The 19362-nt window shown below is 43.4% G+C and overlaps 1 protein-coding gene across 8 annotated transcripts in view; it reads left to right on the top strand.

Moving 5' to 3' along the window:
• The window catches only part of LOC124037838 (palladin-like), a 164615-nt gene that overhangs the window by 103088 nt on the left and 42165 nt on the right, over nt 1–19362 (top strand). For 7 of the 8 annotated variants that reach the window (XM_046352957.1, XM_046352960.1, XM_046352959.1 and 4 more), the window contains 5 exons: nt 1–107; nt 282–305; nt 1331–1471; nt 3753–4095; nt 13489–13524. The exon at nt 1–107 is cut by the window's left edge and continues 35 nt beyond it. In XM_046352957.1, coding sequence (XP_046208913.1) covers nt 1–107; nt 282–305; nt 1331–1471; nt 3753–4095; nt 13489–13524 — 651 coding nt within the window. The remainder of the gene's footprint in view (nt 108–281; nt 306–1330; nt 1472–3752; nt 4096–13488; nt 13525–19362) is intronic. The other variant, XM_046352958.1, reaches the window with a different exon arrangement.

The raw sequence follows: 19362 nt of genomic DNA, 5'->3' as shown, positions 1-19362 counted from the left end.
GGTGGTTTTGGAGTGCAGGGTTCGAGGCAGTCCTCCTCTGCAGGTCCAGTGGTTCAGACAGGGACAGGTCATCCAGGACTCTCCAGACTTCCGCATCCTGCAGAAAAGTGAGACGTTCTCAGTAGAGTCAGAATACTTATTGGTGGTGGCTGGACCCAGAGTTAGATTCACATAGCATCGACGAGTAAAAAAAAGGATTGTGACTTATGAGTCTAACTCCCTCCCTCTCTCTGTTCTTTACCTCCTCTCTCTCGCTTCCTTTGATATCATGTGAAACACAGAGCCACGGTCTGCAGCAGAGCCAGGTAAGATGAACCTCACTTCCTCCACATGTCATTTTCAGTCATGTTGTTGTCATCAACAATGTCCCAGCCATATGTCAACTCTTGTCAGCTCCACCATCCATCCAAACCGTCCTCAATCTATCTGTTGTGTCAGTCTGTGCTGTCACTTTTGCACTAGGATGATGTCATCTCCTGTTCACCTGGATTTGATGAAAAAGGGTGTAAGGCCTTAAAACTACAGTCTGGCACAGTAAGAGGGAATCCCTACTAAACCGTGACAGGAGTACACAAACTCTCACACACATATTTACACACAGACTTTTTCCAGTCTGAGGTGGTGTGACTAATAAGATACATCAGGTGTTACCGCCAAGCTCTCACAAAAACCCTGTGAGTCACACTACAGACATCTCTCAACACCTGTCTGTCTGTCTGTCTGTCTGTCTGTCTGTCTGTCTGTCTGTCTGTCTGTCTGTCTGTCTGTCTGTCTGTCTGTCTGTCTGTCTGTCTGTCTGTCTGTCTGTCTGTCTGTCTGTCTGTCTGTCTGTCTGTCTGTCTGTCTGTCTGTCTGTCTGTCTGTCTGTCTGTCTGTCTGTCTGTCTGTCTGTCTGTCTGTCTGTCTGTCGTCTGTCTGTCTATGTTTTCCTACTTCCTACATATTCAGAGCGGTGTGTGTGTCAGTCAGTTTGTCTCTCTACCCTCCAACCATGTCTGCTCTTTAGTCTCTTCCTTGGCAGTGAGTCACATCTAACTGTCAGTCTCCTGTCTAACATGTACATACCATATGTCTAACTGTCTATAATATGTCTGTCTTACCTCCAACTACAAACATATGGATAGTAAACCTGCCACTCTTTTCTGTGGCTGTGTAAATGTCTATTAAACCTGTCTAAAAGAGTCAGCGTCTGTCTCATTCAAATTTTACACACTTCTCTTTCAGCCATACAACTGTCCTTATACTGACCACCAGAACTATATATTTTATTTGTAACAGTGTGTCACTGCTACCACAGTGATTTGATGAGAGTTGTAATTGTTTCTTCCAGAGGAGATATGTACGCTGGTGATAGCTGAGGCCTTCCCTGACGACGGAGGTCAGTTCTGCTGCACTGCAACCAACCTTTACGGCTCCATCAGCAGCACAGCCCAACTCTCTGTTACTGGAGGGGCCTTCAACACTCCCACAGGTGAGTTACCATCATTATTGTATTCACAGTTACAGACAATGTACCACCAGGACAGTTTGTATAACATATAGCAGCTTACAGGTGATTGACTTCAACTTTAAATGTTGTAGTTTGCACAGTGTTTATGCAGAGTTTTGGTACTGTACAGCGCATTCGGGAAAGTATTCAGACCCTTTGACTTTTTCCACATTTTGTTACGCTACAGCCGTATTCTAAAATTGATTACATTGTTTTTTTTGCTCATCAATCCACACACAATATCCCATAATGACAAAGAAAAAACAGGTTTGTAGACATTTTTGGGGGGGAAAAACTCAAACTGAAATATCATGTTTACATAAGTATTCAGACCCTTTACTCAGTACTTCTTGGGTATGATGCTACAAGCTTGGCACACCTGTATTTGGGGAGTTTCTAACATTCTTCTCTGCAGATCCTCACAAGCTCTGTCAGTTTGGATGAAGAGAGTTGCTGCACAGCTATTTTCAGGTCTCTCCAGAGATGTTAGATCGCGTTCAAGTCCAGGCTCTGGTTGGGCCACTCAAGGACATTCAGAGACTTGTTAAGAAGCCACTTCTGCATTGTCTTGGCTGTGTGCTTAGGGTTGTTGTCCTGTTGGAAAGCAAACCTTCACCCCAGTCTGAGGTCCTCAGCGCTCTAGAGATGGTTTTCATCAAGGATCTCTCTGTACTTTGCTCTGCTCATCATTCCCTTGATCCTGACAAGTCTCCCAGTCCCTGCAGCTGAAAAACATCCCCACAACATGATGCTGCCACCACCATGCTTCACCGTAGGGATGGTGCCAGGTTTCCTCCAGATGTGACGCTCGGCATTCAGGCCAAAGAGTTCAATCTTGATTTCATCATCCCAGAGAATCTTGTTTCTCATGGTCTGAGAGACTTTGGTGCCTTATGGCAAACTCCAAGCTGGCTGGCATGTGCCTTTGACTGAGGAGTGGCTTCTGTCTGGCCACTCTACAATAAATGCATGATTGGTGGAGTGCTGTAGAGTTGGTTGTCCTTCTGGATGGTTCCCCCATCTCCACAGAGGAACTCTGGAGCTTTGTCAGAGTGACCATCGGGTTCTTGGTCACCTTCCTGTCCAAGGCCCTTATCCTCCCATTGCTCAGTTTGGCCTGGCGGTCAGCTCTAGGAAGAGTCTTGGTTGTTCCAAACTTCTAATGATGGAGGCCACTGTGTTCTTGGGGACCTTCAATGCCTCAGAAATGTTTTGGTAGCCTTCCCCAGATCTGTGCCTCAACACAATCCTGTCTCGGAGCTCTACGGACAATTTCTTTGACCTCATGGCTTGGTTTTTGCTCTGACATGCACTGTCAACTGTGGGACCTTACATTGACAGTTGTGTGCCTTTACAAATCATGTCCAATCAATTGAATTTACCACAGGTGGACTCCGATCAAGTTGTAGAAACATCTCAAGGATGATCAATGGAAACAGGATGCACCTGAGCACAATTTGGAGTCTCGTTGCAAAGGGTCTTAATACTTATGTAAATAAGGTATTTCTGTTTTAAATGTTTTATGCATTTGCAAACATTTCTAAAAACGCTTTGTCATTATGGGGCCTTGTGTGTAGATTGATGAGGATTTTTATTTTATTTAACCCATTTGGAATAAGGCTGTAACGGAACAAAATGTTGAAAAAGTCAAGGGGTTTGAATACTTTGCGAATGCACTGTACATCTGGTTCAATGACGAGGGCTCGTGTACCTCTGGTTCATGTCAATGGTTACCAATAGGCAGTCAGCCTGGGAGGTCGAGTGGTTTTGGCTCCGACCTGGATCCCTGTGTGGTATTTCCTCTGGTCCTCTTTATTATCCTGGATAATCTTTGATCTATATGAGGATGAGAAGAAAAGAAGAGGGGGAGGAGAGGAGGAAGAAATAGGCTAGTTAGGTCGTGAGCACTATATATCTCTGTGGGAGAAGGGAGGAGTGTTTATTCTCTCTGTGTACTCTCAGTTCACCACGCAATCAGAGGAAATCCACAGGCCAAATAAACAGGGATTACATCAAGAGCTCCTCAAGACAAACAGGCTGACTAGACACAGCTGCTACTTTAGATCGCATTCTAACTTAATTTAGATCTGCCATGTTAGTGGGGTATGTGAGGATGGGGGTCAGCTGGGCTCTGCTGGAGGTAATATTAGTGTACTATGTTAGGAAAAGGGGAGGGGAGGATATGCTAGTGCACTGTGAAGAGGAGGGGGTAGTGCTCTGCTTGGGGTAAACCTCTACTCTCTCATGGTCTCTCTCCCTCTAGCGGTGTACGAATCGGACAGGGACGGTGTGGCATCCGGCGATAACTCTGCCTTCGAGGATGCCCAAGCCTTCCCCCCACCCCCGCCCACAGAGATCAGCCTATTGGAGGTACCGCCCAAGACCCCACCCAGTGCCAGCGCAGAGGGTTTCCATGTCAACGAGCTGGAGATCTGGCCCAGTGTGTCAGTCCTGCCGCACTCCCACATGTACCCCAACATGGAGGGCCAGCCTCAGCCCTCCTCCGGCCGACCTCCACCAGAGCCCCGGCCAGACTTCCTAGACCCAGCCAAGATGTCTCCACCCCCGGTGAAGGAAGCCCCTCCGCTGCCCAACAAGCCCAAACTGTGAGTACACCCATCCTGCCATCACCTTTAGTCATAGATGATGGCTGGTTGTGCCGGCATCATGATTCCCATAGTAAGGGATTGGATTGTTGATCAGGGAGCTGGGTGTTTTCAGCTTTTGAAAGGGGAATCCCAGCATTGTGAACAAAAGCATTCCGGTCTCTTTATGGTGTCAGTGCCATGTCAGTGCTGTGTTTGTGTGCCAGAGATGGCCTGTCTGGCAGCTGCTTCGCGGCTCAAAACGGATTTGTTTGTATGGCTTCTGTTCTGTCGGATGGCTCCTATTGTCTTTGTGTGACTCCTGTGTGCACGCCCAGGACCCCTGCTCTGTCTGTATGGCCTCCCTGTAGCCTCGCTGTGTGTATTATAGTGTAGGCAAGCGGGTATGATGTCTGTGATGTTACAGGGCTGTATAGAGCTTTAGATGGTCTTTGTATGGCTTTTGTATGTTGTTATTTGGGGTGGCAGGTAGCCTAGCGGTTAGAGCGTTGGGCCAGTAACCGAAAGGTTGCTGGATCGTATCCCAGAGCTGACGAGGTAAAAAATCTGTCATTCTGCCCCTGAACAAAGCAGTTAATCCACTGTTCGCTGGTAGGCAGTCATTGTAAATAAGAATTTGTTCTTAACTGACTTGCCTAGATAAATAAAGGTTAAAAAAAATTGTGACTGTCCCTGTGGTCATCAACATATTTTTAAATGGATGAAGATAATGCAAACTTTTAGGATTTATATAATGACTGAATTAAATGTTCAGTGGCTTAATTGATAGAGTAGACTATTCAAAATACTACCACATAGAAAAAAAGTGTGATTTAACAAGGGTCATATGCACACCGATGGGAGATCACTGTTACGCACGTAACAATCACCATTGATAAATACCAACCGTTGTTCAAAACCAAACGAATAAAAACATTTCAGAGATGTCAGAGATAGAGGTGCTAGTGTCAGAGATTGAGTACAGCCAAAAGGTTTTATTTGGCTCGCTCAGTTGTAGCTACAAAGAGAGGACCATGAGGACAATGAAGTTGCTTTAGCAATGGCAAATATACTTCACCTGAGTAGACAACACTCACCATTAAGCCGTCCATCCTCAGCGCTAAGCTAACATCGTTGCCACCACATTCAGCAGCGTCTTTTGCGCATCACATAACCTTTTACCTGCACGTAAACAATGGAAACCTTTTCTGTTCAATATAGTTTCAATCGTTTTGGGATGGTGATTTTATGGCGATGTGGGTGCAGTCTATTGGACCGTTCGTATTTGGGAACCCAATGATGGCATCACGGCAAAGAAACACCTCTTGACATCAACCTGTTGTACAATGGTGTATAGAAATTGTAAGTGTTGCTGTTCATTTTGCTGATGATTTCATCCCAAACATTGGCTCATCGAGGGCTGTGAGATGCCGATTGACAAACTCCCGCTGAAAAGTGCCCGTTGCCAAGAACCCATGGGTGGATATATTACTTGGATGTGCACAGGAAGGGCACGTGTTTGACTTTTTAAAGTAGGTCTTAAATCCTATGAGACAGTTTTTTTGGAAACGATATCTGATGGGCCAATCGGTACAATCTGCAGAAAATGTCCCACCTGTCTCTAAAAACGTGCTCTCTGCGAAATACAACATTTGCCAAATTTTCCAAAAGAGCAAGATCAGACATCTCTCATTTGATTTCCCATTATCTCTGTCTTTTATAGAGTTTCAACAATGGTTTCACTTTCACACGTACCTCTCATTTAACAAATGACTGTACTTTATATGGATTATTATTGTAACAAATGCACTGATGTGGTCTTATTAAATAGCATGTCAAGATATGTTGCATGAAATCACAATGGAAATACAATGAAATTGAAAAATGATTGAATTATAACTCCCAATTTCACACGTTTTCAATACATATTTCCCCCATTCTACCCTTGACAAGCAGTTCCCTTATTCCACCACCTTGCACTGTGCATACGCATGGTCATGTCTGTGCGCATACTCTCAAGCAAACATTCATATGGATACATCTCACATCGGCTGATGTAAAAAGGGCTTTAGAAACAGATTTGATTGAATTTGACTTGAAATGATTCCACACATGGTTTATGCACCAACCTAAGCATGATTGATAAATGAAGCCTCAGGGATTTTGGTGAGGATTCAATGTATTGTCAAATGTAAAAAAGAAAATCATACAATGCACTCATAAACTCAGCAAAAAAATAAACGTCCCTTTTTCAGGACCCTGTCTTTCAAAGATAATTCGTAGAGATCCAAATAGCTTCACAGATCTTCATTGTAAAGGGTTTAAACACTGTTTCCCAGGCTTGTTCAGTGAACCAGAAACAACTAATGAACATGCACCTGTGGAACGGTCATTAAGACACTAACAGCTTACAGACGGTAGGCTATTAAGGTCGCAGTTATGAAAACGTAGAACACTAAAGAGGCCTTTCTACTGACTCTGAAAAACACCTAAAGAAAGATGCCCAGGGTCCCTGCTCATCTGTGTGAACATGCCTTAGGCACGCTGCAAGGAGGCATGAGGACTGCAGATGTGGCCAGGGCAATATATTGCATTGTCCGTACTGTGAGACGCCTAAGACAGCGCTACAGGGAGACAGGACGGACAGCTGATCATCCTCGCAGTGGCAGACCACGTGTAACAACATCTGCACAGGATCGGTACATCCGAACATCACACCTGCGGAACAGGTACAGGATGGCAACAACAACTGCCCCGAGTTACACCAGGAATGCACAATCCCTCCATCAGTGCTCAGACTGTCCGCAATAGGCCGAGAGAAGCTGGACTGAGGGCTTGTAGGCCTATTGTAAGGCAAGTCCTCACCAGACATCACTGGCAACAACGTCGCCTATGGGCACAAACCCACCGTTGCTTGATCAGACAGGACTGGTAAAAAGTGCTCTTCACTGACGAGTCGCTGTTTTGTCTCACCATGGGTGATGGTTGGATTTGTGTTTATCGTTGAACGAATGAGCGTTACAACTAGAATATGATTTTTCAAATGGCGATACCGATAGCGATTATTGGAGGACAAAAAAAGCTGATACCGATTAATCGGACGATTTTTGCAATGTATTTGTGTTGGAGAAGAAAGTAAAAGCGCAATATGTGCCATGTAAGAAAGCTAACGTTTAAGTTCCTTGCCCAGAACATGAGAACATATGAAAGCTGTTGGTTCCTTTTAACATGAGTCTTCAATATTCCCAGGTAAGAAGTTTTAGGTTGTAGTTATTATAGTAATTATAGGACTATTTCTCTCTATACCATTTGTATTTCATATACCTTTGACTATTGGATGTTCTTATAGGCACTTTAGTATTGCCAGTGTAACAGTATAGCTTCCGTACCTTTCCTCGCTCCTACCTGGGCTCGAACCAGGAACACAACGACAACAGCCACCTTCGAAGCAGCATTACCCATGCAGAGCAAGGGGAAGAACTACTCCAAGTCTCAGAGCAAGTGACATTTGAAACGCTATTAGCGCGCACCCAGCTAACTAGCTAGCTATTTCACATCACATTGTTACATCAGCCTAATCTCGGGAGTTGATAGGCTTGAAGTCACAAACAACAGAGCTGCTGGCAAAACGCACGAAAGTGCTGTTTGAATGACTGCTTATGAGCCTGCTGGTGCCTACCATCGCTCAGTCAGACTGCTCTATCAAATCATAGACTTAATTATAACAAAATAACACACAGAAATGCGAGCCTTAGGTCATTAATATGGCCAAATCCGGAAACTATCATCTCGAAAACAAGATGTTTATTCTTTCAGTGAAATACGGAACCGTTCCGTATTTTATCTAACGGGTGGCATCCATCAGTCCAAATATTCCTGTTACATTGCACAACCTTCAATGTATGTCATAATTACGTAAAATTCTGGCAAATTATTTTGCAATGAGCCAGGTGTCCCAAACTGTTGCATATACCCAGACTCTGCAATGAACGCAAGAGAAGTGACACAATTTCACCAGGTTAATATTGCCTGCTAACCTGGATTTCTTTTAGCTAAATATGCAGGTTTAAAAATATATACTTCTGTGTAATGATTTTAAGAAAGGCATTGGTGTTTACGGTTAGGTACACGTTGGAGCAACGACAGTCCTTTTTCGCGAATGTGCACTGCATCGATTATATGCAACGCAGAACACGCTAGATAAACTAGTAATATCATCAACCATGTGTAGTTATAACAAGTGATTATGATTGATTAAGTTTAATGCTAGCTAGCAACTTACCTTGGCTTTCTTACTGCATTCGCGTAGCAGGCAGGCTCCTCGTGAGGCAGGTGGTTAGAGCGTTGGACTAGTTAACTGTATGGTTGCAAAATTGAATCCCTGAGTTGACAAGGTAAAGATCTGTTGTTCTGTCCCTGAACAAGGCAGTTAACCCACCGTTCCTAGGCTGTCATTGAAAATAAGAATGTGTTCTTAACTGACTTGCCTAGTTAAATAAAGATTAAATAAAGGTGTAAAAATATATATATATATATTAATAATAAAAATCGTCAAAATCGGCGTCCAAAATCGGCCCTAATTAATCGGCCATTCCGATTAATCGGTCGACCTCTAGTTACAGCGAGGCCTGTACTCTGGAGCGGGATTGATTTGGAGGTTTGGAGGTGGAGGGTCTGTCCTGTCATGGTCAGCATCATCGGACTGAGCTTATTGTCATTGCAGGCAATCTCAACGCTGTGCGTGACAGGGAAGACATCCCCCTCCCTCATGTGGTACCCTTCCTGCAGGCTCATCCTGACATGACCCTCCAGCATGACAATGCCACCAGCCATACTGCTCATTCTGTGTGTGATTTCCTGCAAGACAGGAATGTCAGTGTTCTGCCATGGCCAGCAAGAGCCCGGATCTCAATCCCATTGAGCATGTCTGGGACCTGTTGGACCGGAGGGTGAGGGCTAAGGCATGAATATACCAGGCTGGAAACACCAAACACAGGCTCTGTCCACACTTCCAGCATGTACTTGCACTGCATACCTCAACAAGCATGTCAATAGTGTAGCAATATTGAGGTTACTCATATTGATGTTACACAGGAAACGGAAGCCAATTGTTACTTACCTTATTCATGTGCTGGTTGACAACATGCCTAGTAAAGTTTGCTTAATTACATACCTTTGTCTGTCGTGACCACAACACAAAGCATATTGAAACATGGAGGCAGCGGTACTTAAAAGAACCTGGATCTCATCAATGTAAATTAAGAATATATCCCAGGCAGCAGTTTGGAAAAGTGCTGCGTTTACAAGCTAGTCATCGTGCCGAACTCCAACGTTAGCTGGCTATCGTGAGTGACTCTATGCTAACAGCTTGCTGGCTATTGGATACAAGCAGATTCGTGAGTAGCTAACATTCCATTCTACAAAGAAATCGCCATGGAAAATGCACTGAAACCTCCTGGAAACATAGACTTTGATGATTGTAATTTAGCACTGACCTGGAAAAGATGTAAAGAGGAATTCAATTTGTACATGGCTCTTACAATGGGAGAAAAACCTGATGACTACAAAGTGAAGCTACTATATTATCTCATTTGCGAAAAAAGGCAGAGAGATTTGTGAGACCCTCTGACTCAGAGAGCAGTGAGGATGTTATCTGTATCACACTAGGGCCAAAGTCAGAGAGCATCAACGTGGTGCAGGAGAAAACCACAGACCCCAATGCGGCTCTCTCTATAACCATGCTGGTCAACAAAATAAGTCAGTCAGATTTCAGCTAGATTGTGGTGCTATTTGTAATGTTATCCCTGCAAACCTCACAAAAGACAGTCACAAAGAGCCCTACAGTCAGGTATTGGTGATGTATAACAAGAACACTCTGACGCCACTGGGGAAGTGCAGACTTAGAGTGATCAATTCATGCAATAAGAAAACCTACCGAGTTGAGTTGATTGTTGCCAACAAGAACGTGCTCAGGCCCATTCTAGGCAGTAAAGCTATCCAGGCAATGGAGTTGATTACTGTGCAGCACCACAACATTCTGGCCATCGAGAAAACAACAGGATCCTGGACTAAAGAGCCAATTAAACAGGACTACTCTGATGTATTCCAGGGAGATGGACGCTTCCTCGACAAACTGAAGCTGGAAGTGGATGTCCAGCTGCCGAAGAGAAGAGTGCCAGTAGCGCTATATAAACCACTCAAATAGGAGCTCAGTGGTCTAGAGAAAAGAAGGATGATAAAAGCAGTTGAAAAAAGCACAGATTGGATTAGCAGCCTGATCTTAGTGAAGAAACCGTCTGGGTAACTAAGAGTGTGTCTTGATCCAAAACCTCTCAACAAGGCGCTCAAGAGGAGCCATTACCCACTTCCCACTATTGAAGACGTGCTGCCAGATCTGAACAGAGCACGCATGTTCTCTGTTTGTGATGTAAAAAACGGATTTTGGCATGTGGAACTGGAGGAGGAATCCAGCTATCTCACCGTGTTCTCTACTCCCATGTGACGCTACAGGTGGCTGCGCATGCCAATGGGAATCAGTCCAGTCCCAGAGACCTTTCAGAGGAAGTTGAACCAGGCAATGTAAGGTCTTCCAGGAGTCAAAATCATTGCAGATGACATCCGGATTGTGGGTGAAGGAGACAACAGTGAAGCGGCGACTCTGGACCATTTCAAAAACCTGAGAATGCTCCTGGACAGATGCAGGAAGCTCAATATCAAGCTGAATCCAGAGAAGCTGCAGCTCAGGCTGAAGGAAGTACCCTACATTGGCCACCTGCTAACATCAGAGGGGTTGAAAGTGGACCCAGGAAAAGTGACAGCCATCAGACAGATGCCTAGGCCTACAGATGTGCAGGGGATGCAGCGCTTCCTGGGCATGGTCAAATACTTAGCCAAGTTCTGCAGCCACACCACGGAGCTCTGTGAGCCACTGCGACAGCTAACACACAAGGACTCACTGTGGGAGTGGTCAGAGAGACATGAGCAGGCTTTCAATAAAATCAGGGAAACCATTGCACAGACCCCTGTGCTGAAATACTACAACCCAACAGAGCAGCGTGTACTACAATGTGATGCTTCAAAGAGTGGGTTAGGAGCAGCCTTGATGCAGAGAGGACAACCAATAGCATACGCCAGAAGAGCCCAGACAGATTTTTTGTTTTTGACTGCCTACCTGTGTTTGACCATTGCCTGCCTGTGACCACGATCCATGCCTTCTACGAAGGCTTAATAAACATCTGCCGTGGTCTGCTCGTGAATCTACGTCTTTTTCTCACAGAGTATTCGTTACAATGACACAATGTAGCACCTGCACTGCATGGGGTGTGAAGCAGCAGAAAGAGACGCTGAGGCCACACGAAGCATCAAAGCGTCCCTTGGAAAAAATAAGGACTGACCTGTTCCAGTTCAACAACAGAGAATACATGGTCACAGTTGATTATCTCTTCAACTTCTGGGACCATTTGGAGAACACACAGTCGAAAACAGTCATTCGAAAACCCTGTCACAAGGATGACACACTTTGCACACTGTGGGATACCTGACATCCTTTACTCAGACAATGGTCCCTAGTTCTCTTCAGACGAGTTCCAAAGTTTCAGCAAGGCTTGGGACTTTACACACAAAACATCGTCTCTAGGATACCAGCAAAGTAATGGGAAAGTGGAATCGGCAGTGAAAACAGCCAAAAGACTGATGGCAAAAGAAAAGAGAGCCAGTGTTGACCCATACCTGGCCCTGCTGGATCACAGAAAAACCCTTCACAAGGAACAGACAGCAGCCCTGCCATGGCGCTCATGGGAAGACGTACAAAGACACTATTTATATCTTCTGGGACCGGTGATGGCAAACTGTCGGCCGGAGAAGTTCAAAGAAAGGCAGCAGAGACAGGCAAAGTACTACAACACCTCTGTTAAGGACCTCACGGAGCTGCAACGAGATGACAGGGTGAGAGTTCAGCCACTCACAGGACAGAAACAGTGGCGGCAGAGGGCCACAGTAGTCAGACCTGTGGAGCAAAGGTCCTACGGGGTGAAGACAGAACAGGAACAAGTCTTCAGGAGGAACATGCAAAACCTGAGGAAGAGCAGAGAAATAGAGGAGGACTTCCCCACTGTTGAAGAGCCTGGCACAGAGCCAGTAAACAGAGCACCAGCTGACGCCCAGCAGGATGCTGAACACAACCTAGAGGTGAACGCTGCACCTCAGCAAGAAGATCCTAACATCTCAAGTAAGCACCTCCTGGTGAAGATCCGAAGATCTATACACCTGAAAGACTTTGTGTGAAGGTAAAAATAATAATGTAATGAACAGTCAGAGACATTAAACAAACATTCAGTTCACATTCCAGTTTACTACAGGCATGGACTACAAGGCAAAGTTAGGTAGTCTGCTTTTGTAAAAAAAAGAGAACATGTAGCAATGTTAATGTTACACAGGAAACGGAAGCCAATTGTTACTTACATTATTCATGTACTGGATGTGCTGTTTGACAACATGCCTAGTAAAGTTTGCTTAATTATATATCTTTGTCTGTCGCGACTACAAAGCGTCTTGAAACAAATAGCAGGGTAAAATTGGATTAATAGTCAACACGCCTGGCTCTAGATTACACCTATCTACAACACATACTTTACATTGTTTGTGAGATCAGACATAAAATCACTATAATCAGAGTGTTCATTTTCGGGAGTTGCTTTCATTTCAGCACATCTCATTTGTAAACATTTCTGTTTACAAAAACTGTATTAAATTCAAACTTTTTTCAATTCCACCAAAAATCAACACACATCAAAATGAAGTTCTCTTTCTTGTGAGGTAACTGTCGAGACGGTGCGTTAAATCCCAGACGAAGGTAACACAACGTATTCCATTGAGCCCATTTCAGCCATTACCGGGGTGTGTCTGACAGGTCATTAAACATTTCCTCGGTCGTAACATTTACGGGTGAAAACAACAGGCAAGAGTATAAAGGAGTCAAATGAAAGCAGTTAATCCAGAGAGATTGAAGTGGATTTTGCAACCCTCAAACACAGGAAGTAGATGGCTGAAAAAGGCCGCTCCACAGGTGGGCGGGGCATGCGCGTTGCTACTTGCTGTTGCTCAGTCAGGTCTGTCTATAGATGGAATTGTATGAAGCTTCTGATCTTGGTTCATTTGATTTAGTGGTTCAGGCATGATATATGTCTTGTGCATTAGTGAGGAGGGACGTTATATAGTCGCGATGGGGTCTGAGACTTGCGTATTTGTGATGTGGCCTAAGACTGGGCGCATGTGATGCATGAATGTTATCTAGGGCTCATGCTCTGTGCTTTGTACATCGCATGTGCATTGTTGCGTTGAGTTTCTGAATCCCCCTTTTGGATGCATGTCTCTTTAACACTTACTAAATGTTGACATTGTCCTCTATGCTTCCAGAGCGGCGGGTATAGAGGAAGAGACAGACACTGACAGGTAAACTACAGAAAGGTTGGTCTGGTCTGGGTCTGGTCTGGGTGAGGCTCTCTGGGCGTGATGTGAACGGAGCCCTGTTGTTTGAGTAAAGCTGGGATCAGAACGACGTGTTGACACATTTACATTGTTTCGCTATATTTTGCGCTGTGTCCCGGATTGAGTTTCGGCAAATAGCAGGATCTCCGTAAAGCTGCTTCCTTGACTGAGTTTTTTCCAGAGTAATGACATGGACAGGCTGCCTAAAACAGTTATCTCCCGCCACTGTGAAGCGTGCGGCGGGACAGTGTACTGCGTTGTGCCGTACCCGAGGTTAGATCCTTCTCTGTCCCCTGGTGACCTGTAGAATTGTTGGCTGACAGACTAAAGCATCGGCCACTCTTGATCTTTAACCTCTGACCTCACGGCAAGGGTCACCGCCTCTCATTTGTTCTCCTGCACACGTTCCTGTTACCTTTTAAAGTTTTTTCCATGGTCTTTAAATGGCATGCTGTTGCACAATGTTGAAGCGGTGGTTCTACAGTGTCTGTCTGTTGCCTTTGAAAAGGGATCCTACTGTGTGACTTTTACTGCCTCTGGTGTAAAAGTCGGTTTTTATATTTGCTGGATTTGATTTGAGGACTCCAATGTAACTTTAATTGAGTTTGGCATTGAGTAGTTTAGTGAAATTGCCGTGAATCCAATGGGGACTGAATGGAAACTATGACCCTACTGTCTTGGCTCTACATCTCTCCATGTGAAACCAAACTCTGTCATGCAATGGATCTCATTTCACTGCAGCCAATAAGGTGTCTGGGTGTCTGTTTTGACTGATGTCATAACAGGTGTCTGTTTTGACTGATGTTTTCAATAGACCGGACCAACGACAATTACAGTCTTGTTCTGCTTCAACGGCTGTATTGTATTCAGAGGGAAGAAATGTGTTTTAGTGATGGCCTAAGAGGATGTACAGTACTGTTGCATCCATGCATCTCAACCATTACATAGGCCTACACCTGTTACTAATGCGTCACATTGCCTTGACCTCTAGCTATGGATCTGTGGGACGGTACCTTGATTAGTAGTGTTACTGAAAGCGCTCCTGTTGACGCTATCTCAGAACTGCATTAACAGAGCTGGGCTGTGGAGAGGAAGTGGCTGAATGACTTGGCAGGCTAAGGTGACCGCGGGAGACCTGATCTGGGAAAACATGCCTGCTGTCTGTCTGCACTGTGACTGTTTACTGGAGGAAGAGGGAGTTGGGTCATTCAGTCAGTCAGTCAGTCAGTCAGTCAGTCAGTCAGTCAGTCAGTCAGTCAGTCAGTCAGTCAGTCAGTCAGTCAGTCAGTCAGTCAGTCAGTCAGTCAGTCAGTGCGTGGTTCTGATGGCTGATGTGACTGATGTGACTGATGTGACTGGTGTTGCCAGACCTGGTGGAAGAATCAGAGGAAGCTCTTAGGGGAGAGGCCACAGGTTGGCTGTTAGGATCGGAACATTGGCCTAGTGTTGAAAGAGGGAGGGAGAGGGGGGATAGAGAGAGAGAGAGACTAAATCACACAAAAACAACACTAGACACTATGGAACACAAAGCTTTTACTATCTCGTCCTGGAATATACAAGGTCTGAGGTCATCTGCCTTTGGCATAAATAGCTGTAACCCAAACTTTTTTAAAGAAATTGGAAATACAGACATTGTCATCCTACAAGAAACATGGTATAAAGGAGACAACCCCACTTTTTGCCCTCTCGGTTACAGAGAGCTGGTAGTCCCATCCACCAAAATACCAGGTGAAACAGGGAGGAGACTCAGGTGGTATGCTAATTTGATATAGAGCAGACCTAACCCACTCGATTAAATTAGTCAAGATAGGAACATTTTACATCTGGCTAGAAATGAATAAGGAAATGATTAAAACAGAAAATAATCCTCTTATGTGCTACCTATATCCCTCCACTAGAATCCCCATACTTTACCAATGACAGCTTCTCCATCCTAGAGGGGAGATCAACAATGTCCAGGCCCAGGGACATGTACTGTACTGTGGCGACCTAAATGACAGAACTGGACAAGAACCTGACACCCTCAGCACACAGGAGGACAAACACCTACCTGGAGGTGACAGCATTTCCTCCCTCATATGCACTCCTAGACACAACTGCAACAACATAACCAACAAAAATGGTCACAACTCCTGCAGCTCAGTCGGTAGGCTTTGAGGGGACTACTGCGGTAGGTACACCTATAGCTCATCTCTTGGCAGTCGTACTGTAGACTACTTTATCACTGACCTCAACCCAGAGTTCACAGTCAGTCCACTGACACCCCTATCAAATCCCAGCAAAATCACACTCTACTTGAACAGGCTACTATGCTCAATCATGAGGCATCAAAGCCAAAGGATTTGAATAATATTAAAACCTGTTAGGGGGTTATATTCCTGTGCGGGTAGCATGACTACAGCTCAAGCTCATTACCATAACGCACAATGCGCAAAAATATTCCTAAAAATATTTAATCTCCACACATTAACAAGTAAAATAGCTCAAATGAAAGATAAACAAGTTGTTTATCTAGCCAGCAAGTCAGATTTCTAAAATGTTTTATGGCAAAAACATAGCACATATTTATGTCAAACCACCACCGCAGACATAGCTCATTAGCATAGCCAAGTAGGAAAAAATATGCAATCAACAAACGCAGGATTAAAAGAAAAATCATTTCACTAACCTTTTGAAATCTTCATCAGATGACAGTAATATAACATGTTACACAGTACATTCATTTTTTTTCAATAATATGCTATATATATCCATAAATCTCTGTTTACAATGATGCATCGTTCAAAAAAATGCTACTAAAATGTCCGGAGAAATTAAATAGCTCCGGCAGATAACGTCAGCTAACAAGGAATACACATCATAAACTTTGACTAAATATGCATGTTTTACATATGTATAGGAAGATACACTTCTTCTAAATGCAAACGCTGTGTTACTTTTATTTATAACATTACATTTTGCGTTTACTAGGCTATAATAGGGAGTCGGCGCTCCCACATTAGCATAATGACTCCTCTATCTTGGAGTCGACAGAAACCCAAAATTAACACATAAATATTCCCTTACCTTTGCTGTTCTTCCATCAGAAGACCTGGAAGGAATTATACTTACCAAAAACAGCCTTTAGTTTTCAAGTCTGCGTCTTTCGGTTCTCAAAATAGCCTGATTTTGGTCAAAATGTAGGCAAAATTGAAGTGGGTGCGCACCAAAACGTCGAAAATATATATCATATGTCGAGTAAACTTGTCAAACTATGTTCATAATTAAGCTTTAACATGTTATAAAGGTGTACAGCAATTGTGAGGACGAAGCGAAACACACACGTCTTTTAATCGATCCTGAGGGAAAGAGAGAAAATGTGCAGAGCGCGCAAATAGGTGCACTGTTTTTTGGCGTGACCGAGACCTTTCGGCACGCTCAAAGTCTCGTGAGCGCGCGATTCTCACAGTTACACGCCTCATTGGAAGCAGGCTTCGCGCTGAACACATACAGACTCTTCCCAGGCTTGTAACTGCTTGGTAAGTGCGTATACGATGACGTCAAAGTGGTGCCAACTTTTTCCATTACAAGAGAGACTTTGGGAGAATGCATGCCCTGACACTTCTGCTTTACATAGAGACAAAATTTAAACAATTTCAGAAGTGTTAGTGTTTTCTATTAGATAATATTTTTTATATGCATATATTAGCAACTTTTGAAAAAAAATTATCCTGTTTTATATGGGTACCCAAATCCTCCAGAAGGGGCAGTAAACTGTGGTATCCTGAACAGGTTAAGAAATGCTATAGATGGAAGTAAAGTAGTGTGGAAATCTACCAAAAACAATTAGGCAAAATAAAATTCAATCACTTCTAGACAATTTCCTGGAAAAAATGTTTTACTGTAATAGTGAAGGTGTAAACTTAGCAGTAGAAAACCTAAACAGTATATTTGACCTCTCCCTATTAAATCTATAAATGTCAAGCAGACAACCTAAGAAAATTAACAACAATGACAAATGGTTTGATGAAGAATGCAAAAACCTAAGAAAGAAATTAAGAAACCTATCCAACCAAAAACATAGAGACCCAGAAAACCTGAGCCTACGCCTCCACTATGGTGAATCACTAAAATAATACAGAAATACACTACAGAAAAATACGGAACAGCACGTCAGAAATCTGATCAAATACAAATCTTAGAATCAACTATTAACTTCTTGCTTCGAGCCATCCCGGATCCGGTATCGTGACTACAGCCTCAAGCTCATTACCATAACACAACGTTAACTATTCATGAAAATCGCAAATGAAATTAAATGAATCTATTTGCTCTCAAGCTTAGCCTTTTGTTAACAACACTGTCATCTCAGATTTTCAAAATATGCTTCTCAACCATTGCAAAACAAGCATTTGTGTAACAGTATTGATGGCTAACGTAGCATTTAGCATAGCATTTATCGTTAGCATTCAGCATGCAACATTTTCCACAAAAACCATAAAAGCATTCAAATAAAATCATTTACCTTTGAAGAACTTCAGATGTTTTCAATGAGGAGACTCTCAGATAGCAAATGTTCAGTTTTTCCTGAAAGATTATTTGTTTAGGACAAATCGCTCCATTTTCTGCGTCACGTTTAGCTACGAAAAAAACCCTGTATCCAGGATTGTGTAAATCTATCAGCAAGCTCATTAGCATAACACAACGTTAACTATTCATGAAAATCGCAAATGAAATGAAATTAATCTATTTGCTCTCAAGCTTAGCCTTTTGTTAACAACACTGTCATCTCAGATTTTCAAAATATGCTTCTCAACCATTGCAAAACAAGCATTTGTGTAACAGTATTGATGGCTAATGTACCATTTAGCATTAGCATTCAGCATGCAACATTTTCCACAAAAACCATAAAAGCATCAAATAAAATAATTTACCTTTGAAGAACTTCAGATGTTTTCAATGAGGAGACTCTGTTAGATAGCAAATGTTCCATTTTTACAAAAAAATATTATTTGTGTCGACTAATCGCTCCGTTTTGTTCATTGCGTTTGGGTAAGGAAAAAATAATAATAATAAGCCATTAAAACGCAAACTTTTTTCCAAATTAACTCCATAATATCGACAGAAACATGGCAAACAATGTTTAGAATCAATCCTCAAGGTGTTTTTCACATATCTATCGACGATAAAATCCATCGTGGCAGTTTACTTTAAATTCTGAAGAAATGGAACGCGCATGGGACTTACAGATTACGCACACAGGACACCGGGCGGGACACCAGGTAAATGTAGTCTCTTATGGTCAATCTTCCAATGATATGCCTACAAACACGTCACAATGCTGCAGACACGTCAGGGAATATACAGAAAGCGCAGGCTCATTCCTGGCGCATTCACAGCCATATAAGGAGACATTGGAACACAGCGCCTTCAGAATCCGGGGCATTTCCTGTATGAAACTTCATCTTGGTTTCGCCTGTTGCATTAGTCCTGGGGCACGCACAGATAATATCTTTGCAGTTTTGGAGACGTCAGAGTTGTGTCTTTCCAAGGCTGTCAATTCCATGCATAGTCGAGCATCTTTTCGTGACAAAATATTGCGCTTAAAATGGGCACGTCTTTTTATCCAATAATGACACAGCGCCCCCATAGGTTGAAGAGGTTAAAGACTGCCAGAACCCACTGGATTCTCCAATTACCTTGAATGAGCTACAGGACAAAATAAAAACCCTCCAACCCAAAAAGGCCTGCGGTGTTGATGGTATCCTCAGTGAAATGATCAAATATATAGACAACAAATTCCAATTGGCTATACTAAAACTC

Source organism: Oncorhynchus gorbuscha, linkage group LG06, assembly GCF_021184085.1.
Source record: "Oncorhynchus gorbuscha isolate QuinsamMale2020 ecotype Even-year linkage group LG06, OgorEven_v1.0, whole genome shotgun sequence".
NCBI classification, from domain to species: Eukaryota; Metazoa; Chordata; class Actinopteri; order Salmoniformes; family Salmonidae; genus Oncorhynchus; species Oncorhynchus gorbuscha.
The sequence above is the reverse complement of the archived record's forward strand: the minus strand, read 5'-3'. Positions and strand labels throughout refer to the sequence as shown.